Source organism: Fistularia commersonii, chromosome 29, assembly GCF_037954325.1.
Source record: "Fistularia commersonii isolate RoL2024-O1a breed Wild chromosome 29, RoL_Fcom_v1.0, whole genome shotgun sequence".
Classification (NCBI taxonomy): Eukaryota; Metazoa; Chordata; class Actinopteri; order Syngnathiformes; family Fistulariidae; genus Fistularia; species Fistularia commersonii.
The window spans coordinates 2091217-2115803 of record NC_141312.1 but is presented as its reverse complement, the minus strand read 5'-3'; the positions used below and the strand labels follow the sequence as shown (position 1 = coordinate 2115803).

At 42.6% G+C, this 24587-nt stretch overlaps 1 protein-coding gene across 2 annotated transcripts; it reads right to left on the bottom strand.

The window, feature by feature from the left end:
* Positions 1–542: 542 nt before the first annotated feature.
* map7d2a (MAP7 domain containing 2a) lies at positions 543–22874 on the bottom strand. 2 transcript variants are annotated; one of them, XM_086176863.1, is made up of 17 exons: positions 22696–22874; positions 21310–21402; positions 20955–21044; positions 20807–20884; positions 17084–17247; positions 16309–16415; positions 15067–15158; positions 12451–12557; positions 12236–12351; positions 9501–9841; positions 9280–9421; positions 9040–9205; positions 7170–7274; positions 7048–7098; positions 6823–6862; positions 4895–5453; positions 543–2578 (listed from the first exon to the last, which is right to left on the bottom strand). In XM_086176863.1, the coding sequence occupies exons 1-17, from the start codon at positions 22730–22732 to the stop codon at positions 2320–2322; spliced, it is 2547 nt and encodes an 848-aa protein (XP_086032989.1). In that variant the 5' UTR covers positions 22733–22874; the 3' UTR covers positions 543–2319. The 2 variants fall into 2 exon arrangements, with proteins under 2 accessions (XP_086032989.1, XP_086032990.1); XM_086176864.1 differs by lacking the exon at positions 15067–15158 and having other exon boundaries at positions 12451–12559.
* Positions 22875–24587: the final 1713 nt, after the last annotated feature.

Sequence of the window (24587 nt, the reverse complement as noted above, 5' to 3'; positions counted from 1 at the left end):
TCCTGTTCATTTTCGTCATTGCTATTGTCTCTGTTTATGTTTTCACCCTTGTCATCATCTTTGGTTATCTATTCTCACCCGTGATGTCTTTTTTCCATTCTGTTGTTTATTCTTATTCTTGTTGTTATTCTTGTTCTTATTCTTATCCTTGAATAAGACCGATTATCTTATCTTGGTCTTATTCTTATTGTTGTTGTTGTTCACTCTGCTTTCTTTTGCTATCTTTTAATTGTCTTGCATTTTATTAATTGTATTTATATTTATACCCATCTTTATAGATACTGTAATTGTTACGTTGCTGCGACAAAAGAAGTTACCCTATGGGAATCAAAAAAGTATATCTTATCTTATATTTGATGTTTCCATCACACTGTGTCAGTGTAACCTCGACAAATGGGAACATCGTCAGGGGATCATTTGTCTTTACTTTCTACTACACTAGCAGTAATTTCATATTATATTTTACAAAAACTTAGAACACATTACATTATAACACATCAGTCATTTTAGTTGAATACAAACAAAAACACAGATTTCATGGCTTTACTTTTTATTGTTTCAGATTTTTTTTACTCACCATGCTAACATGCACAATGTATTGTTGAAAATTGAGTGATTTTACTTTGATAGATGATTTTTTTTTTAAATATTTCATTCTGGGCATAATCTAATATTCCTATAGTATTTTCCTCAAATCAAATCCTATGCAAAAAAATAAAAGGTAACTCTAATGTGTGTTGAGCGCAAGTGTTTGAATATGCAAAATACAGGGCAAATTCATACATTTAAATACAGTATGACGCTATATGACTGCTTTGCTTTAAATCATTCAAAAAGCCTCGTCCGGCTCTGCATTGACTGAGCAACACAAATCCAAACATCGCTATTCCAGACGGGATTGTTTGTGCAAGCCGGTGGCATTCTGGTTTGCAGGTTCACAGAGAAGATTCTTGTCAAACCAGGGTTCAAGTATTACAGGTCACACACATAAATGTCAGTGGCCGATCTGAAGAAAACACAAACACAGACAGAAGACTGTAAAATGCAAAAAAAGAAAAAAAAAAAAATATATATATATATATAGTGAATTGCAATGTTCCTTCTTAAGGCAATTCTATTGAGTTTAAATGTAGACATGATTGAGGAGGAGCCCCCGATCAGCACCCCCTATATATTAATCAATAGATATCTGTTTAGCCAAATGTGTCTAATAAAGTAGTAATGCCAATAGATTTATGTGCTGTTTTTCATTTTTGATTCTATGACAAAAACTATCTAGTCTAAGAGTAGACATACTAACGGTATGAGAGCGAAGGCAGACGTCAACGGGTCAACGGGGTAAGAGCTAAATCACTGTTTATGCAATATTTCCTGTGAAATTGGCTTCAGTTGTCTTGCGTTTGAAAACCTCCACTGGTGGAAATACATTTAAATCACTGGAAAATCACATACTGATAATTTGGTTCATTCAATTTCAACTAATGAAAAAAAAAATCTATTGATTTCATGTGTTTTTTAAGAAAATTCAAACCATGCTGGAAGTAATCTTTCTCTAATCTGCAGTCAGAAAGTCCAATTGAGCTTTAGAGGAATGTAATTGTGGTGACAACTGATGATCGATCCATGGTAGTCCTGAGAGTCTTCCTGGGTTTTACTTTGCAAGACAGAGTGCAGACTAATTTATTCTTAATGCATACAAAAATTCCACATACTCAATAATAGGGCTTGCTGTGGGAATAGTCATGAAGAAGTGATTATAACGCCTTTTTAAACAAAACGCCGAATCTAAAGGGCGTTTAGAAAGGCTAAAGTCACTCATGCTTATTGCTTACTGTCTTACAGGACAGGATTAAGGACCCAGTTCGAAATCTCTACAGGATCATTGGAAAATCGTTGCCAAGCAACCCTAAAGGTTCTACATATTCAAAACACCGATAATGTCTTTTTAATTTGTTTTGCTTGCCAATATTTAACTCGCTGGAAAATTTCCCCCTCATGTCCCCGGCTCTCTTGCAGTCAGACGTTTTCATACTCGTGTATTCCGACAAAAATAAAGGACCTTCCGATCAAAAACCAGGTTCACCTGCGGCATGGAAATCGAATGAAGGAGAAGATCGTACTTGTATATTTCAAGGTGTTTGCAGGGTTTTTCTTAAAGTCCATCCCTATGGCTCTACTCCCATGAATTTGGTGACACGTTTAGAAAGCCTGACACCCGGCTTGTAAGTGTGTGTGTGTGTGTGTGTGTGTGTGTGTGTGTGTGTGTTTCATAGACAGAGGAAGTAGAGGGCAAGCGGGAGAGCTGCACGGACAAACACGCTACTGGATGCGAAGTTTATTTGAAGATGGAGGCGACGTCCCGATGAGTTTGGAGTCGCACATCGGACTAACGATGCCCTCGATCAGGTTCTTGTTGCAGTCCCCCATGCCGCCCTCCGAGGACGGCTTAGCAGAGGTGACGCTGCCCGTCAGGTCCAACAGGTCCTCCAGGGCTCGGCTGTTACTCATGCCGCCGTGCTGGACTTCAATTATCGGCGAAAACTCTGGGATTGAAATCAGGTCCTCCTTTGAAGCTGGGCTGTATAAGTTTTTTAAAAAGTATTAAACCACATGTGTGACATACAAACTCATCTCAAAAACATCAAAAACTTGCAAATCTAACATGAAAATCTACATTTTCTTCTTCTTCTCCTTTGGGCTTTTCCCTTCAGGGGTCACCGCAGAGAATAAACCATCTCCATCCAACCCTATTCTCTGGATCCTCCTCTCTCACACCATCTAACTTCATATCCTCTCTCACTACATCCATAAATCTTCTAAATCTTTGGTCTTCCTCTGGACCTCCAATTCTAGTATCCGTCTACCAATATATCCACTCTCCCTCCTCTGTACTTGACCCAACCATCTCAGACCTTCTCTCTAAATGATCTTTCATGTGCCGTCCCTCTGATGGACTCATCCCTGATCCTATCCATCCAGGTCACTCCCAAAGAGAACTTCGACATCTTCATCTCTGCGACCTCCAGCTCTGTCTCCTGTCTTTTGGTCATTGTCACTGTTTCTAGTCCATACAGCATCACTGGTCTCACCACTGTCTTGTACACCTTTCCTTCCCTTCTGGCTGATAGTCTTCTATCACATAGTCCCCCGACACTTGGATCCGTCTCTTCACCTCTTTTCCACACTCTCCGTTGCTCTGGACTGCTGACCCTAAGTATTTGAAATCCTCCACCTTCTTGATCTCCACTCCCTGTAGCCTCACCGTTCCACCCGGGTTCCTCTCATTCACACACATATATTCTGTCTTGGGACTAACCTTCATTCCTCTCCTTTCCAGAGCATACCTCCGCCTCTCTAGATTTTCCACTACCTGTTCCCTGCTCTCACTACAGATCACCATGTCATCTGCAAACATCATGGTCCATGGAGATTCCTGTCTAAGGTCATCTGTCAGCCTGTTCATCACCACTGCAAACAAGAAGGGGCTCAGAGCTGATGATCCCTGATGGAGTCCCACCTCCACCTTGAACTTCTCTGTTACACCTCACAGCTATCTCACAGCGAGCATACATGTCCAGGCTAACATATTTCTCCGCCACTCCAGACTTCCTCATACAATACCAGAGTTCCTCTCTCTGCACCCTGTCATATGCTTTTTCTAGGCCTACAAAAACACAATGCAGCTCCCTCTGACCTTCTCTTTTAGCATTCTCAAAGCAAATACTGCATCTGTAGTACTTTTTCTAGGCATGAAACATGCTCACAAATGCCAACTTCTGCACTCAATCTAGTTTCCACTATCTTTTCCCATAACTTCATTGTATGGCTCATCAACTTCATCCCTCTATAGTTACCGCAATTCTGCACATCCCCTTTATTCTTATAAAATGTAAATAAACACTTTAATAAGTGGTTTTAGTTTAATATTCTTGAAAGTAATCGATATTTGAATGACGTGCATTGCGACTGCCTGAGCGACCTCACAGGAGGAAGCTTTGAAACCCTCTACGCTTCAAGGATTCAGTAAATGTAAAACAAGGCCAAGATTGTCAACATTTAGTTTGAAGTTACCGTATTTTGTGGACCGTAAGGCGCACCACATTATAAGGCGCAATATCAAAGAACGGGTTTATTTTCATACATAGGGCGCATCGCATTATGAGGCGCATGATAAAACGTACGGTATCTAAAGCCAAACAAAACAGTCAGTTTAGTCGCACCTTATTCATCTCATTCATCTCGCTCTGTTCCCTCGGAAACTCTGTTTGTTCTTCTTTCCACGACACAACTCATCTAAGCATGTCTCTTAACAGGTACCATTTTCGGGAGTCCTCATTCCGTAATTTACAGTCATAATATGTCGAGCACAGTACGTACCGCTATTAAATAAAGTAGCGGAGGTAAGCGTACTATGTATTGTTCTCTGATTGGTTTTTGGTTGCCAGCGATAGCGGACACCTGAAGTTAGTGTGAGGTTTGAACAACATTGTATTCCAGCACTACCAAATTCGTCATCTAACGTTGTCTGACGTTACAACCCATATTCAACCACAGACCCACTTAAATACAACGTCCTCGTGTCTAGTGGGAACGGTCCGACAATCAATCGAGCGGAGCGGCTTCGTCGCTTACCAAAGTCACACTAAAACATTCTGACAGATGTTTGAGCGCAGTGTGTCACATAAAATTGGTTGGAGGTCAGTAAGCGCAACAAGAAATCATACATAAGGCGCACTGGATTATAAGGCGCACGGCCGATTCCTGAGAAAATATAAGGATTTTAAGTGCGCCTTATAGTGTGAAAAAAAAGGGTAAACAACAAGTCAGCCATGTTCATACAGGTTGCACTTGTAGCGGCGCGTGCTGTATTTCATACAAGAACCTGCCCGCTCACCTGACCTCCATTGACCGCACCTCCTCGCAACAAGGGGCCACATCGAGGGGCTGCAGCTTGATGATTGGCGGCGATAGCTGTTCCACCACAGATGGTCTGAGGGCCTCCATCTGGGACGCTTCTTCGGCTTTGCCCTCCGCTGTTGACACCTGCTGTCTGATTACCTCGGCTGACGCTCGACCCAAGGCACTTCTGTCACCCTTCACGACTCCGTTCATTAGGCTACTATCCCTTGGGCTCACTTTGGCATCTGCTGCCGTGTTGGGCTCCTTCTTGCTTTGCGGCGGGGCAGTCGCTCTTGCTGTTCGCTCCTTGTCAAGCGTCATCTCCGCCTCCCGCTCCTCCGGCTCGACGTCTCCGCCGTCCTTGTCGGTTTGTTTGGCGTCAAGTCTCTTGTCGGGAACGGCGTGAGTGTCGTTTTCAACCGGCGCGCTCTTCTGACTGTCCATCTGCGCCGGCACCGGGGGATTCGACTTTGCCGTCACCTGCTCTTTAAACTCAGCTTTGTTAACTGCATATTCATTCACCTGAGCACTAGTCTGAATCGTCTTTAGCTCCCCTGCGAAAGGATAAAAAGAATTGACGATAGGCTGCGGCTGCTTTGAGCTGTCCAGGTACCTCTGAGACAGCCTCCCTGGCCAACTGACAAGAGATACCGACGTTGGCTGAGCAACAAAACACAGCTTAACGGAAATGAAATAAAGCGCCGGATTACGTTTCTGCACAGTTCCCTCCATTGGGACAAGCCGATAATTATCTCTGGGTCATTTTGAAAAGCAGCTACAGCAGCGCCCAGGGAGCCGCTATTGAATCAAAAGATGCTCGATCGGGCGTCTGCTGATGTTTTTGCAGAAATAACAGGCTCCGACTGGGCTGAAAGGTCCCATAATCCAATCCTTACAGCTACAACAGGAATCTGATACCACAGCCAAAACACCACCTCTCGTTAGACGTCTGGCCCAGATAGGTAATTGAATTATGACGATATCACTTGATCGCAAACTTTACTTAAACATGTAAACGTCCTTGATTTTCAACAAAATCGCCAACAAAAGATTAACTTCTTCAATGACGGTAATGTCAACAGCTAGCGGATCTCGGATAAACTCTCAGCAGCCACGTGCACAATTACGAGCCGACCAAAACAACCGGATGATGCCGTTAAAAGTTGACAGCAAACGACCTTATCGAAAAGACTTTGACATCTTTGATTTTCCTGATTGGCCCCAAAAAAATACAAATTTCTTTCTCCAAGATCAATCTGGATTGAGGAGGTGGTTGGGTGCAGAGTTAAAAATGCACCGCAACAATTCGGAAACACTGACCGGGACTCTAAAAATAAAATCCAGATGAATTCACGCTGGGTGTAATGTTCCCGGTGTGAACACGTAACCCCCGGCTTTGGCTAATGCGTGTTAACAAAATATTGAGCCGGGGAAAAAACCCAGACCCGGGGGAACACTGACCTGGAAACAGCGGACCCTGGGACCTCGTCTGCTCCAGTTATCTGATTGGGAAGCTTGTTTGGGGTTTCTGTTGACACGTGACTAATTTTCACATAAAATGTATCCATCACGGGTTTTTAGCGATTTTGCAGATTTTGTTTCATCTGCAATCAGTGTCTGGGATATGGGACCTTTAAAACCCCAGCAGAAGAAAATAATCAGTTACACTTGACAAAAATTCACAGCTGTTCATTTTCAGCCAAAGCTAAAGCATGTAAACAAAATAAAAAAAATAAAAAAAATTTGGCAAGAAATCATACCAATCAAAAGCTGGGTTTGAGCTCACAGCGATGCATGCTCAGAAGGAGGAAACGTAAAAGAAACGAAGCGCGTCTTGCAGGTTTGCGGCTGCCAGGCGGACGGGAAGGGGCGGCCGAAGCGGCGAACGTGAGATTTCCCGTGGTGACCGAAGCGCTTACTGACCTGGCGGCGAGACGAACCCTGTCTCCGCCTCTTCCTCCCTCTGATTCCAGCACGGAGCAAAGATAGATGGTGGTAAATAGGACGCGAAAACTCCCAAAATATCCACAATGATAGAATTTAATTGACATGACAGCAACAGAAAGTTAACAAATAAAAGTCGGGGAAGCGAAGAAAAGAATCGCAGCGGGGCGACCGCACAGGAGCAGAAGGTGTCTCTTACAGTACCTTCAACTCAGCTTCACCCTTCCTCGTTCTCTTCATAATCTCCTCGATTCTCTGAAAGGAACACGTGATCATTTCAGTGTGAAAACACTTTTCAGGTGAATTACCAAAAGAATCTTTCTCACCTTTTTCCTGAGCTGCCGCTCTTCCTCTTCATGCTGCACCTGCAGCTCCCTGTCTTGCCGCAGACGCTCCGCTTCCTCCTGAGCCTGGACTTTAGCCTTTTGTTTCTGGTAAAGCCGAGGAGATGTCCATCACTGGGACGCATCGCAGACTAACCACAGTCATGGTTTCCTGATCTGACCGCACATTGTAAAGCATTTATGAACTGCCTCACTGGCCCTGACCTCTCTGTATTTTGGGAACTAGTGTCATGATTATTCACTAAATTTACAGCTAATTCCGTTTTTAGACTGGAGCAGGACATGTATGCTCGCTGTGAGACAGTGGTGAGTGTAACAGAGAAGTTCAAGGTGGAGGTGGGATTGCGGTAACTATAGAGGGATAAAGTTGGTGAGCCATACGATGAAGTTATGGGAAAAGGTAGTGGAAACTAGATTGAGTGCAGAAGTTGGCATTTGTGAGCATGTTTCATGCCTAGAAAAAGTACTACAGATGAGAATGCTAAAAGAGAAGGTCAGAGGGAGCTGCATTGTGTTTTTGTAGGCCTAGAAGAAGCATATGACAGGGTGCCGAGAGAGGAACTCTGGTATTGTGTGAAGAAGTCTGGAGTGGTGGAGAAATATGTTAGCCTGGACATGTATGCTTGTGTGAGATAGTAGTGAGGTGTAACAGAGAAGTTCACAGTGGAGGTGGGACTTCATCAGGGATCATCAGCTCTGAGCCCCTTTTTCTTTACAGTGGTGATGGACAGGCTGACAGATGACCTTAGACAAAATGTGCGGCGCGCCCTATAGTGCAGTGCACTCTATAGTGCAGTACGCCCTGTGTGTAGTTGTTGTAAGGCGGACGTAGTAGAGAACACCAAGAGAACGTTAAAGGGGGAAGTGTTGGCGTTGATTGTATATAAAAGAACGGGTGTGTGCGTGATGCAGAACATGTGTTTTAACAACCCTGAAAACATCGCCGACAAACATATCCAGCCACATCACCAACATGGACGAGGTGCCGCTCGCTTTCGACATCCCGATGAGTCACTGTGGAGAAGAAGGGGACCAGCACGGTAGCCATACGCACAACAGGGTACAAAAAGTCTTCTTGGAGACCACAGTTTCACTAAGAGTGGAAGGCAGCGCCGGGCAAGTTACGCCACAATTTGCGAATGGATGGTAGCCGCTCGGGCTAACGTGTCTGCTGGCACTGTTGTTCCAGCTTTCGCAAAAGCCGGCATCATTTTCGAGGAGCCGCACGACACGGAAAGTGACTCCGACAGTGAAGAAAGTGAACCTGGCATGTTTGATGGAGATTAAGCGCAGCTGTTCAAATCAGAAACAGAGGATGAGGACTTCCATGGGTTTGATTGATGACGATTACATGTAAAAAAAAATGTAAATACCAAACTCAGTTTAGCTCCCGCTCTATTTTTAAATACGCACACTTGTATGCTTGTGTGTGTGTGTTGTTGTAAGGCGGACGTAGTAGAGGACACCATGTTAAAGGGGGGAGTGTGGGCGTGGATTGTATATAAAACCCGCGCCTTATAATCAGGTGCGCCTTATGTGTGTGTTAAATACAATAATGGCACACATAACTGAGACTGCGCCTTTTAGAGCGGTGCGCCTTATGGTCGTGAAAATACGGTAAGTAAAATTCAGGACAGGACAGCCTCTACGCCAACAGATGGCACAGGAGAGCCACCAATTCAGATCCAGAGTCCACGGTCCACGTGCAACTGAAGGACCCGAGACGGATCAACCGCACCTTCCGAGATAGAGAGGCCAAACCCTGCTGAACCAGCTGAACCTCAGTCCAGGAGATGGAATGGACTTCCTGGTATTATCTTGTGTGCAAGGTTGTATGAACAATGCTTCTCACCTCTTTGTCCATCTGGATCAGCTGTTCCTTCTCCTCTGCACCCGCCCGCTGTCTGTCTTCATCTCTTCTCAACCTCTGCGGATCCTCCTCTTGTTTCCCTTCAGACTTGACCTCCAGCTTCTGCTGCTCCACCTCCAGCGACCTTCTCGGCTGCTCTTCTTGGAGCCTGATTGAAACGGATGCACATTGAAAGCGTCTCTTCCCTCCGCCGCCACCTTTGGTAACCCCAAGTGAACTCACCGCTCCTCCTCATCTTGTTCTCGCTTCTTCTCCTCGAGTTCCTTCTGAGCTCGAGCATGGCGCCTCCGTTCCGCCAACAACCTGCTGGCCTCTTCTGCGCTTGTCGTCCCCGCCGCACCCTTCCCCGCGACCACGCCGGATTCTTCTCAATGTAGAAGAAGATGAGTCAAAGAGTGCAAAAAAAAAACAACAAAAAAAGTAAAAGGAAGCAGACAACTCACCTTTTTTCTTCTCCGCACCCTGAACGTTGCTTTCGGTCTTCTTCTCTGAAGAATCTTCTTGGAGTTTCTGGAGCTCTTTTCCGTCAGGCGTCGGCTTCTGCTCCCCTTTGAGCTCCCCGTCCGAGGTTTCACCTTTGCAGTTTTCACCCTCCCCGACGTGCGTGGATGGATTTGCGCCGGTGATGTCGGGGTTTTTTTTCAGCGCCGGCTCAGAGACGGACAGGTCACCGCGCCTCTCCGCTTTCCTGCTATCGACCGCTTTGGTTGAGCGCTGCCTCGTCGGGGAGCAGTGGTATTGATGTGCGTCGCTCGGAGATTGTGAGCGCAGTTTAGATGCCAGCCTGGACCCAAAGAGAGAGAGATTTGGCCTCTTTTTGCAAAGGGAATTAGACTAAAACTATTTGAACTAGAGTCACCGGCATTCGTTAACAGTACATTTGGGACTCATCTTGCATTTGCTTTGACCAGTTTGGTTTTGAAGGCTCTGATATTTGCTTGCCCTGACCATTTTTTTCCCCTTGTAGCTTCACGTGCAGCTCAAAGACTAAATCCCAAAGCCAATCTGTGTCATTCAGCTCAGGAAAATTCTCAAGTAGCTCCAAAAATTAAAATAATATTCTGTTTGAGCTCCCATATTCATTGATCCAATCATTCAATCATTGACATCAAGTATGAATTCTGCACCAATCTTTGCGGGCCGGATTAAAAAGACCAACGGGCCGGATGTGGCCCGCGGGCCGTAGTTTGCCCACCCCTGCCTTACATGTCCAATGCTTTACGGTCATGCTCATTATCCACACGCTATAAGCCAATAACAAATTATTACAATAATATTCATGAAGCTAAATCATCTATCCGCCTTCCACCGCTTAGCCAGAGTCGGGTGACCAAACTTCTCAGCCTGTCTCTAAGGGAGAGTCCGGCCACCATGTGGAGAAAACTCATTTCGGCCGCTTGTATCCGAGATCTCGTTGTTTTGGTTGCTACCAACAGCTCGTGACCGTAGATGAGGGTGGGAACGTAGATCCACTGGTAAATTAAGAGCTTCGCCTTCTGGCTCGGCTCCCTTTTCACCATGACAGACCGATCCGCCTGTCCATCTCCGGCTCCATCCTTCCCTCACCTGCGAATACTTGAACTCCTCAATCCGAGACCTCGGTCTCAGATTTGGAGATCGTGGCCTGACGGAGCCAACAGAACCACAACATCTGCAAAAAAGCAGAGACTCGATCCTGCGGCCGCCAAGCTGGAAATATTGTCCGTCAAAATTATAAACAGAATCAGTGACAAGTAGCGGCACTGGCAGAGTCCAACTCTCACAACCAGCTAAATCGCTAAATCCTTATTCAGTGGATTAAGATGTCATAAAGAGCAGGAGTGTGTCAGCAGAACAACCAAAACAATATTATGTGCACGGGCAGCTCAGGATACAGAGGTACAGATAAAGAGCGTCGTACTTGAACGCAATAGAGGGCCTGGAGTAAAGGAACATGAGCGAAGACAAATGGATAACAACTCCATAGAAGATAAACAAAAACAAGTAGGTACTGAGGGTTCTTTAGACAGAGGAGGTGAGTCTTGTGAACAAAAACCAACTCCAAGTCCCCGAAAAAACAAAAATCGAAAAAACACAAAGAGTCAGATGACGACGAGCCAATCGGCGGAGGCGACGTCCCGGGAGAAGACTCGTAACATCTGTCCACGACCAATGGGAAGAAGACGCCTTCAACCGCACCGGGTAAAAACACCAGGTCAGGAAACATCTGACACACTTTGTTGCTTGTCAGGGAATCAGAAAGATCAGACCCGGAGCTCTGCACGCTTTATTTCAGTGTTTCCCAACCTTTTTTGAGCCACGGCACATATTTTACTTTAGAAAAATCACACGGCACACCACCAAATGAACATTTTTTAACGAATTAGAATGAAACCGTAGTCTCTATTTACTTAGTGTGAAATCTAATGTATCTAATATCTGTAGATTCGTCAAGTTGCGATGCAAATTTCCCACCGATGTGCAACTTTTCCAGAACACTTTTTACGAAGTCCGAAGACATGTCATCAATATGTCTGCAAATGGTATTATTTGAGAAAACTCGGGCTATTTCTTTATCAACGCCAGAGCCGAGCATTTCTTCAATGATTTTGCCGGCAGGTAGTATTATTGTGTGTGGCTGTTTGGATTTAGAGACGAGTTCAGCAACTTTATAGCAGCTTTCACTGCTTTCTCACTCGTCTTGGTCGTTTTCAACAACGCTGCCTGTTTGTTTACGCGGATACAAGTACTTTTTATTTTAAAAATGCATCACGCAAAGCGTCACTAATCACTCTGGTACACAGATGCACAGGTTCATTCACTACCCGTCGCCATCGAATGGGAACCCTGCCCACATAGACGTAGGAAGACACATTATTTGCGTTGGATAAATAATTTTCGGACCAATCAGGTGAAAGTGGGCGTTTTTCCTGATGATCTCTCACGGCACACTAATGTGGTTGGGAAACACTGCTTTATCTGACCGCTGATTTAAATACTTCATCCACCTTCACATGGTGACGAGGTAGAACGGCACAACCTCAACCTTACTGGGTTTTGCTAACACCTAACAATTAAGACCCGGTCAAAATCATCCATTCTGTTCCAGGTATCTCCTAAAACCTCTCCGGCATGTCCTTCTGGTACTACAAGTGATACGAATCCTTGTTGGGCGGCATCACCGAACCAACGGTCTCACCTGGAGGTCGTGGGGGAACCCAACGCTTTGGTAACGCTAGCAGGGGATTCAGATCTTCGAACAGGAAAGGCGCAGCCGGGGGACGCGGGCCTTCTGTCTCGGCGCAGACGCTCTTTCTGTTCGCCGCCGGGAGAATTTTCAGATGATCGTCCGGCGTCGGATCGGCAAGGATGGCAAGTGAGCATGCAGGAATGTGAGGAGGTGCGGTGTCTGACCTTGGGGGTGTTGGGGGTGGACTGGGAGCCCCCCTGGAGTCCGGCTCTGTTGGGATCGGACCCGTTCAGTGCGCTGCATAAAGGTGACCTGTGAGGGCTGCAGGGTGCTGCGTGGTGACAAACACGATGCTTGAGGAAACAAAACGGTGGCAAATTAAAAGTGACGCGCGGATGTTGATAGAACGCGGCGGGGCGACGGGACGCCGTGTGCAGACTCGGTTTTCATGTGAATATCTGTTTCTTCTGAATTTCTTCTCTTGAAGATGTTCCTTCCTACGAGAGGTTTCTTCAGTTCGAATGACCCGTGGGGAGTTTTCCGAGATCACTGCCAGGGTTTTGAGCTTATCTGGACATGTTATTATTGCCCATTTAACACTGGTGTTGATGTAGGAACCATCATTTTGCTGTTTGAGGTGGTGACATCTGCTGGGTTGAACGTAATTACCGAATTTCATTTACTGTTTGGAAGAGTTTTTGACTAATATTTTAGTTAACTTTGAAAGGACTTGAGGGATAAAGGACCTTTCTTGGAATCCAGTGAAACCCCTGAAGCGTCCAAAAGGAGTGACTTATAGGAAGGCGCTACATTGTTTGAAAAACCAATCTCCTTTTGGAATTACGGACTTTGCATTTTGGAATTCTTGGAATGGCTTACTGGATCTACTGGCGCTGCTGTTCCCAAACTTTAGTGGAATTAACTTTTACATTTCTGCTGGTATTTTTTGATTTAAAACATGTGAAGCGATTATGCAAATGACTTTCGGGTGGAGCGATTTCAGTAAAAACTGAAAATGTCTGATTTAGAGCCTGAAATGCAGAATGGTGAAGAAGAAAATAAATTGTTTAAGTTAACAGCTGCTCGTCGAGGGACGCTTGAAGTTTTGACAGGAAAGAAAATTTAATTAATAGTCCAATAGAAGCGGGGCAGAATAGGGAAACGGTGCTAAAACAAATTCAATTGTTTGAAGGATTTTTTTTTTACAGAATTTTACAGAAGATTTACAAGAAGTCATTATTTCCTATCCATATATGTCCAAATGCACTGCAGACAGCAAAGAAGGAATTGTACGGCACAGGGAAACAAATTTCTACAAATTTCCATCTTATTAACCTCAACCAACAAATAAGAAGTCCATTTTTCTTGGAAAGCCCTACACTCCATGTCCACTTTTCTCTTTTTTGACATCTTTCCAATGAGAAAAGTGGGTACATTTCTGAAAATAAAATGCTATTTACAGACCCAGAACCCGCATTGCTGCCATCTGCTGTAAGTTCTGAGTCACATAGTGTTGTGCCATGATGCTAACGTGGACTAAAACAGTGTAGCCCCAGCAGATATAGGAACTGCATTTTTATTTTAAAAAAAAAAAACTAGTTCATGATTTATTGTAGATTTGTTCTACGGGCCGGATCGGATCCTGTGGCGGGCCAGTACCGGCCCGCGGGCCGTACGTTTGCACCATAAGCTACCATATATTGGGAAACTCCCTGCAGGCCATTAGAAGCCACTGGGATGAGGGGCGAAACATTTTCAAGTGAAGAAATTCAAGTCCAGTCGCCGAGACGAGAAGATTTCGACAAGAATTCACCGTGACCCGGATAACCGAGACCCTCCACAGACATGAATATCTGAAGACATACCAGGAGGGTCATTGATGAGTGTGGATGCTACGCAGCAGTGCAAGGAAAACACAACCCTTGCCCCGCCGACACACACAAGACACAGCGCAAAGCTAGTAAGTGTTTTCCTTGTCGGCGAATCATCCATCTGTCACCATCTGGGGACGGTAATCTCCCAAGAGCGCCGCCATCGCAGTGGGATGACGGTAACTGTGCCTATTTTAAAGCACGCCCTTCGCCTTCTGGGTCATTTGCAATTAATCCCCGCGCCAGTGTGGTCCCGGCCCGCTTTTCTATTTTCGTTTCACTTATTTCAGGTTATTAAAAACACTCAAAGGTGAAAATAATAGCCGCAGTGTCGAGATCTGGGAGTTTAATCCGACGCCGTTTAGCCTCTTTGCAATCAGCGGGAAGTTACTGGTCGGGTGCGACTATAATCCTTTGGCTGGATTGATGAGATCTTTAAGAAGAGGAAGTCGCATGTGAAGAAAAACTAAATGTTTGACGATGCCAAGAAAGCACTGATGTGAAAAAGGTTTCTCTGGAAAGAAAAAAAAAAAAGGAAAACAAAACCACTCAGCAGAAATAAGTGCAGTTTTCCCGACCTTCCTCGCTACCTTCCGTCTATTAGAGACTGAAAGCCCCTCGGGGACGTCAGGAAGACGAAAATGTTTCATCTGGGGTTTCTTTCCTGAAAATGAGGTTAGCTCATAGCAAGACACGTTCCTTCGGATAAAAGTCGGGGCGTGGAAGTTTAAGCTCCGCAGCTCCTCCGCGTTTTTCCGACGCACGAACAGCGAAATCACCCGACGGCCTTCGTGAAATCGCAAGTTTAAAACAACTTTACAAGCATGCATGCTTGGAGGCCGGGGGGGGGCGGGGCTTAACCCACGCAAAGGCAAACAAACAAACAAACAAACAAACAAGATTGAGTTTGGGTTTGCATACAGACACAATGGGGAGTGGACGGGCGGGGAGGGGGGAGCTTAACATTACCAGATTCGCTGACAGCAGGAAGGGGGGAGGCAATGCCATGGGAAAGGGCGGAGGCAGCAGAGTAAGAGAGTGGGGGATTCTCGCTGTCACCTAAAGGCAGCGGGTGGAGCAGAGCAGAGCACAGCGTTATGAAAACCTCCGAGCGAGCGAGCGTCTCCTCATCCGGCCGCACAGATGTGGTGTGAACTTGCACAGATTTCCATCACGGTGGCTACGTTTTCGGTTTTATTTTGTTTGACCGACGAGTGGTGTTTGCACGGTAATACTCACTTCACCCTTTTTTTTGGGGGAAAAGGTAAAAAAAAAAAAAAAAAAAAAACAAGTGGAGAGACATGCCAAATGCAAATATGTGACTCTAAAGGGAATCCGGGATTGTTTCTGCTCATGCGTCCTTCAGCAGCCAGGCTTTAGGCGACAAGCCGGCCTGTCACATGCGTGGCATAAAACACACTTGCGTATGGAGTTAGGTTTTTTTTTTCAGCATTATTGCAAAATCAAACATAATAGGGTCGTGGCTGAAAACAAATTGGGGTTTATGACTATTAGTGCAAATCCAAAACATCTCTGAGTCAGGAGCGAAGTTTTGGCTGAAATGCGTGACAAAAAAAAAGGAAACGTCATCCATACAACGTGTGAACGAGGGGCTGATTGGTTAAAGTCTCTATAAGAGGTCCTGTGGTGGATCCAGGGTGAACCAATGACTGCAGGATAAGCAGCACAAATAATGAATGAAGGAACGCATTTAAGTTGTTTAAAGGTATCTTTTGATTGCTATACCAATTCAATTTTATTTTATTTTATTTTATTTTATTTTATTTTATTTTGTTTTGTTTTGTTTTATTTATTTTTTGTTTTATTTTATTTAATTTTATTTTATTTTATTTTATTTCATTTTATTTTGTTTTGTTTCACTTTATTTTATTTCATTTTATTTTATTTTATTTTATTTTATTTTATTTTATTTTATTTTATTAAGCGATCATTGCTTACCCAAGCAAATTTCAATAGTAAACTTATTTTGTTTGAATTCCCAAAATGCAGTAAAAGTAGCTCCATCTTGATAGAAGTATTTTAAGGGAATACAGCAAAGTATCGCCGTCTTTTAAAGCCAAATCTAATTTTTTGTTTCCCTGTCATCTCCTGCAGCTCTTTCAGATCTCGTATTCTTTGTCGGTCGTGACTTTGCCTTCCATGCGTCTTGCATTCAGTTCAACCTCAGTGCACTTGCTCTCACCTCCTCCTCCTCCTCCTCCTCCTCCTCCAGGACAGCCCCGGCCCCAACGTCTGGCTCTCTGCTCCAGATGAAGACTCCGCTCCAGGGAACGTTTCATCAAGGCTTCCAGACGCTCCTGAATGCAGCACAGTAAAGCAGACAGTCAGCGACAGTAAGCGAATACGAGTAGAAGAAGTCAACTTGAGCGTCCGATACAACTGGAGGTCGTAATTATAATAATAATAATAATAATAATAATAATAATAACCTTTATTTATACTTGTAAGACCACTAAGGTCTCCCTCATTTTCAGAGTCGACAAGTTTACAAGCAAAGCAGAGCACAGCACAACAATAAAACGAGATCAAAATAAAAAACAGGAGATAAACTAAAAACAGGCGAAAATGAGATTAAATTAAAGACAGTACGGAAGCAGTCGATAAAACTCGAAACAAGTAAAAAATGAGATCAAATTAAAAAGTACAAGGGGGTGGATAGAACTAAAAACAAGTACAATTGGCAGTACAAATTAAAAAAACAGTAGATAAACTAAAAACAGGTGCAAATGTGATTAAATTAAAGACAGTACGGAAGCAGTAGATAAAACTCGAAACAAGTAAGAATGAGATCAAATTAAAAACTACAAGTGGGGTGGATAAAGCTAAAAAAAAAAGTACAATCGGCAGTACAAATTAAAAAAAAAAAAAAAAAATTTAAAAATAATAAACATCAGGCTTTTAAATGTGAGCGGGTTTTCAAAAATAACAAAAATTGTCGCTGTCTGTCTGCATGCATTGAGCTGACCCTCTCCTCCTCCAGTTGCTGCCTCCTCTTCTCCTCCACTGCAGCTCTGCGGAGCTCCTCTTTCTGCCGCTGCTCCTCCAGGCGCCTCCAGCGTTCCTCCAAGGTGCGCTCGTACTGAAGCCGAGCTCTGCGCTCCTTCTCCCGAATCAGCTGCTCCCTGGCCGCTGGCGCCATCAAAACAGGAACATTTCACCATTAACAATTTTGTTCAAGAGCTAAAAAAAAACCCCACGCGTGAAAACTTTGCAAGCTTTACAAATCTCAAGGTTGATGCAACCGAACCGAGTATGTGTTTTATGGAATTTGATCGCAATGGGATGAGTTTTCATGGAAAACTAGCACACGCTGATACATTGTGCAGCTCCTCGCAACAGCAGAGAAACACGCATGCATATCAATTATCGTGGAAAATTGGTATTCGCAAATAGCCGATTATTAAAAATGAAGAATATTCCTGCACGTACTAGCGATGCTCCTCGTCAGTTTTTAATCAGGGAGGATGTCAAACACACACATCAGTTGCAATAAAACGATGCAGCAACGCACACGTGCAATTTTATCATTATCGTAAGATCTGTGAAATTTCTCAACCTCTACACGTGCAGCACTTCTGTCAGCCTCACCTTCAAAGAATGTGCAATAACATCACATTTATATGTGCAATTTTCCATTAAAACTTCTGGAAGTTGGACAGTTATTTGACTGTTCATTCAACTCACTGTATGTATGTGTGTGTGTGTGTGTGTGTGTGTATATGTGTGTATGTATGTATGTGTGTGTGTGTGTGTATATACACTGCTCCAAAAATAAAGGGAACACTAAAATAACACATCCTAGATGTGAATGAATGAAATATTCTTATCAAATACTTTGTTCTTTCCATAGTTGATTGTGCTGATAACAAATTGACACAAAAATGATAAATAGAATTCAAATGTATGAACACGTGAAGGTCTGGATTTGGAGTTGCGCTCAAAATGAAAGTGGAAAAACACACAATGTTTTAAGCAGGATATACAGTATACATATATATATATATATATATATACATACATATATATATATATATATGTGCCACCTTGATATGTACAATAACACCATATGTATTCTATAATAACATGGATAATCTGGCCAATTATTCAACGGTGCCTTCATTTCTGCACTTTTTACATTAAGTTTTTAATTTTGTCTATTTCCCTGAAGTGTGTGTATGTGTGTGTGTGTGTTAGTGTGTGTGGGTGTGTGTGTGCTGAGTGTGACTATGTATGATACCAACACCGGCTGGAAATGCACCTTCATTTCGTTATATTGCATTTCATAATGACAGTAAAGCCTTTCTTTTCTATTCGATTTGATTTTATAATGAAAGTATATTATTTTGATAGTAAATATAAAAAAATAATATAAATATATACAGGACTGTCTCAGAAAGTTAGAATATTGTGATAAAGTTCTTTATCTTCTGTAATGCAATTACAAAAACAAAAATTTCATACATTCATTACAAATCAACTGAACTATTGCAAGCCTTTTATTATTTTAATATTGCTGATTATGGCTTAAATCTTAAGAAAACTCAAAAATCCTATCTCAAAATATTAGAATATCATGAAAAAGTAATTTCTGTCTTTTTAACTGCATTACAGAAGATGAAGAACTTTATCACAATATTCTAATTTTCTGAGACAACCCTGTATTATATGAATATAAAAATAAACTATAGATCCCTGTAAAAAAAATGTGTATACAAACTTACATAAAAGAACCCTTGGATTATTCTGACAATATCAAAATTGACAATCTCTATTGAGCATTTTTCTGTTTTGTTGCTTCTTATTTTTGCTTTTTTGCGGCATCACTATCCCTCTCCCTCAACACGACGTGACCTTGCACTTTCCAGGGGGTTCAATTTTTTTTTTTTTTTTCTCTCTCTGCAAATGTAAAGCCAAGACTATCAGGAAAATCAGAGTCCTTGTCATCACGCAGAAACCGCCGGTGGTTCGAGCGGGAGACCTACTTTTACGGATCTTACTGTGACGTTCTCTGAGGTGACGTGCCTCATCCTATCAGGGAGCCAGTGAACTCTGAGTGAACGTTGCGCTGATAAGTAAAGTCCCGCCGTAAGCAATTTCAGAGAAAAGTTATGGAAAAAAAAAATCTGCATGGACAAATCAGCGCAAGGAACAGTCTAGAAAAAGGGTGTGAAACTCCATTTCTTAATGGTTGCCCTCAAAGTGGTAACAGTATAAATGTAACTAAATGTAATGAAAAATTAATGGAACTGCTACTTCATGTTGAATGACTGAATTTATTACTCATTAAAAATCCAAAATGTTACACATGCAATCCCCATCTTTCTTGAAACAGCCTTCTATCGGCATCAACTTTTTCTTTCTGGACAGTTAGGGATTATTTATATTTCTAAATTCCACTTGTAGAAAATGGCATTGATGTGGATTCACTGTGATCTAGCGATGAATTGTGGGAAATGTAGTTTATGGTTTGACTTTTCATTTTTAGACAAGCAGACCTTTTAAGACGTTCTCGCGGGCCGCATAAAATGATGTGACGGGCCACATTTGGCCCGCGAGCCACGAGTTTGACACATGTGGTCTAGAAATGGGGTGTCAAACTCATTTTGGTTTGGCCTGATTTGATGTCAAGGGGGCTGGATCAGTGAAATCATAGCAGGTACATTATAAACATCTTAATAATCTCAACCAACAAACAAGAAGTGGTCCTTTTTCTTGGAAAACCCTACACTCCATTTCCACTTTTCTCTTTTTTGACAACCACATCTTGCCAATGAGGGTGCATTTCTAAAAATAAGTAAAATGCTATTTACAGACCCGGTAGCCGCATTGCTGCCATCTGCTGTAAGTTCTGAGTTACATGGTGTCGTGCCATGACGCTAACACGGACTAAAACAGTGCGGCACTACTAGGCGATATGGGAGCTGCATCTTTATTTTCAAAAAAAGTTCATGATTTTTATGTTTTTTTTCAAATTGTAGATTTATTCCACGGGCCGGATTGGACCCCCTGGTGGGCCGGTATCGGCCCGGAGGCCGTACGTTTGCCACCCCTGGTCTAGAATGTCTGTCAAAGACGTTGTTTATTGAAATTGAATGTCCAGTTTGATTTGTGCAGCGATTGTTTGTTTGTTTGTTTAGAAGTGTATTAGGACAGTGTACCAATACATTAAGCACAGAGGCAGAGATGTTTGTAACAGATTATAGCTTATAGCTAATTTCCATCTGTAGTCCTGGACACTACAAATATAAAACTATATAAAATAGACAATATATACACTGCTCAAAAAAATAAAGGGAACACTTAAAAAACACATCCTAGATATAAAAGAATGAAATATTCTTATGAAATACTTTGCTCTTTACACAGTTGAATGTGCTGACAACAAAATCACACAAAAATGATCAATGGAAATCAATTGTATCAACCCATGGAGGTCTGGATTAGGAATCACACTCAAAATTAAAGTGTAAAAACAAACTCCAGGCTGATCCAACTTTGATGTAATGTCCTTAAAACAAGTCAAAATGAATCTGTGTTGCTTCCTGAGTGGACACTATGATTTCACACAAGTGGGATTGACTTGGAGTTACATTGTGTTGTTCAAGTGTTCCCTTTATTTTTTTGAGCAGTATATATATACAGATAGGCAATAAAATAACTATCCACGACCGATTGAGAAATGACTTACCCAAACTTCTCTCTCTTTCCTCCCGTCTCTCTTTGGCTAAACGCATCCTGTCGTCAGTCTTCATGTAACCCTCCACAGCTGCAGGATGAGGAGGAGGGAATCAGCAACAAAGAAGACGAAAACAAATGGGGCAAACGGCGAGACTCACCTTGTTTGTTTGCATGGCCCGCGTTGGCCGCAAGGTGTGACGGGGAAGCGTGTCCGTTCAACTGCGGCTTCCTTTCTGCGCTGGAAGGGGCTGCAACCACCAGGTAAGAGGACACCTTTAGCTCATGACATAATCTGCGCCACAGGACTGACCTGCAGTGCCGCTTCAATCCCAGCAGAGGGAACATTTCTTCATCTCCGGCTCAAATGCATTGTGTTGCAAAAAAAATGCCAAATAGCCCCCCTCGTGCCAAGGGCAAACTGCAGCACGTCTCGTGCGGCAAGCTACGGCAAATTCGCCTTTTTCACGACCGGCCTGCGACGCAGAGAGACTCCAGAAGCTGCGGATTACTCACTGGATCTGCCGGTTCGGGCCGGCGAGCTGCGACCGTTGGTGGGGTTTTTTTTCTCAGCGAGCAGGGAGATGGATGGCGGTGACATCTTTTCACCTTCGGCACGAGCAAACAAAATAAACGGAAAGTGAATCAAAATAGTGTTTCAGCTGCAATAATCACAAGAATACATACTCACGGGAAGGGACATATCAACTCTTTATCTATAAAAGACATTTAATAATAAATAATAATAATAGTAATTCACTGCTCAGACAAAGATGTCCTTTACATGCGTCAAAACAAGAATTTCTAATTAATATTGTGATATAAGACAAGTTAAACTCTATTGATCCCCACAGCGGAAATTCTCTTGTCATAGCAGTGTAACAGTCATAGTGTCAATAAATATGAATATAAATATAAATAGAGACAATCAAAAGGGGTCCTTACAAGGTTAGATAAACCAAGAATCAATTTTAATTAAATTTAGTCTAATTTTGCAATGAGAGCTCTCGGCTCGGACTATGTACAGGTTTTTTATAAACATAAAAATAGATAGACAGGAAAGTTATTTACATAGTGTGTAGTTTTATGAGTATGACAGATAAATATGTTGTGTTGTTGAGATGAGATGGTTTCAAAAACAGCAAGACTTTTATTTTCTGATTTCCATTCTGGTTTAAATGCATCTTTAAAGTATTTTATAAAGCTCTCCAATGTGTTTTGTTATCATCTTCTCCTCTTTATGTAACACTGTACTCTGCAAAGAACATCCAGTTGGTATCATTTAATCCGAAAGCCTTGGAAAACTGATATTTAAGTAGAAATGTCATTTCGTCTCGGTCGGAATATTCTGCAAGCCGGTGAAAGATCGTGCTGACTAAAACACCTGGAGAGATTGTCAATAAAATAAGCTTCATTGAAACTTTGAAGCGCAACTGCATATTTCCCTTCCTCGGTGGAAAGGACATAAAGTGGATCAGAATTAGATCACCGGCTCCTGAGGGTGGGGTGTGGAGGGCCGGGGACCCTCTCTCCAACCCCCAGGGCATCACACGGCCTCAACCAAATCATGCAGAGGACAGAACTGTCATAATCCACTTTGCTTTCTTTGTTTTCTCTAAATCGCTGCTCCTCACAGCTGCAAACGCATCTTGTTATCGAGGTGATTCTTATTCTGACAGCCCATCAAACAATGACAACCCCAACCTACCCCCTTTCCTTCTTCGACTCCTTTTTTTTTTTTTTGGCTCTTTGCTGCGATGGAATAATAACAAAGTGCGCTGTGGAAAACACAGCAGAACCACGATCACGCACGTCCACCGTCACGCACATTGAGCAAAGGCAGCTGCGTCATTGAGGAACCGGGAGGAGAGGATGCGCACAGACAGTCTGCAGCCACCTTACCTGCTACTGCGTTGGACGATGGCACTGTTTTCGCCATGAAAACGCAGAAAACACCCCGCGGGAATGGATAAGATTGTCACCTTACACACACACACACACACACACACACATACACACACACACTCCTCCGCCTCAACGATGCTCTTGCAGCGCCGGTATCCGGAAGCAGCGGCGGACAAAAGCGAGTGGAGTGGATGGGAGTGGGTTGGGGGGGTGGGGGTGGGGTGCGGTGGGCGGGGGTCTGTCGTGCACGGCGCTGTGAGGAGATACCCGGTGATGATGCTGAAGATGGTTTTGATGACGTGCACAGTCGAGCTGACCGTCCGCCGAACCGCAGCGTTGTCTGCAACGACACCACCGGCAGATGGAGACCTCCACTCTGTGGAGCTACAGTGCGTTAAAGGCACAGGAGAACGCTAGATTCAATCAAAAAATACATAATTATCCGTGCATATGATTCCAGTGCTATTCACACGCACAATATTACCATTTTTTTGCACTACTGCAATTTAAATTGCATTCATCCTGGCACCTGCACTTTGAGTTGCACTCAAACGTCTTATTGCACTGCTACTGTTCTATTACAACGTTCACATTCATATCTAAAATCATATTTATAATATTTACACACTTTCTATCCAAATGCACTGCAGCAAAGTAGGAATTTCACTGTACAGGGAAACGCGTTTCTACACCGTGCATGTGATAATAAACGCTTTGAATCTTGAATTTGACCATATTCCATTATGGGATGACTTACTGACCTTTCGCACTAAACTGTACAAAAAAAGAAAAGAAAAGAAACTCTGCTGCTACTCTCTATATTCAAATGACACATATTTATACACTTCACTCTTCATGCCATCAAATGTACAGTATATATCTATAAGATAAGATAAGATAAGATAAGATAAGATAAGATAAGATAAGATAAGATAAGATAAGATAAGATAAGATAAGATAAACTTTATTGATCCCCATAGGGAACATTTTTGTCACCGCAACATAACAGTCCTGTGTCAATAAATATGAATATATATTTGAATAGACAATTAGAAAATAGCAAAAGAGAAAATAGCAAAAGAAAAAACATCCACAATTAAATAGACGACAGAAAGAACAACAACAGCGACAGTATCAAGGAGAAGAATGGACAACAGAATGGAAAAGAAAACAAAAAAAAAAGACAGTAAGGGTGAAAATAGACAATCAAAACTTAATGACAACATTAACAGAGTGACAATAGCAATGACAAGAATAAACTAAATAAACAAAAATAGGCAAGGTGTGAGTGGGCTGAGACCAACAAGGATAGAAAAAGACAACAGAATTAGGGCATGACACATGAAAGGGTGAGGTAATGAATGAGGTGAGGTCATGTAAAGATATATTTATACCTTTGATTTAAAGTAAAAATTATTATTTTGTTAATTTCATATCACCGTGGGTTTGTGAGAAACATCTTCTCCATTCCTCAGTATGTCCAGTACATGCAGAGAAATTGACAAGAAAGCTGACTTTGACTTTATGTGTGCACATGTGTATATATGCATAAATACACACACACACACACACACACACACACACACACACACACACATACATACTACATAAATATATACTCATATGTGTGTTTGTTTGTTTCTGGCATTTGGAATTTGTTTATTTCAGTGTAGAATTAATGCAAACTAATACTTCTTAAAGGCAGGCTGATCGTATTTATTCATTTGCTGCTCCATGTCTGCAGCTGATGCATAAATGCAAATAAATAAATGTTTTAATAAAGTCACATTTTTAAAATTGTGGATTAACAATGGATTTTTTTATGCAAAAAAAATCTGATATTTAAAGTTCAAACATGGCATGTTCATAGCAGAGGGCAATTTTCCAGT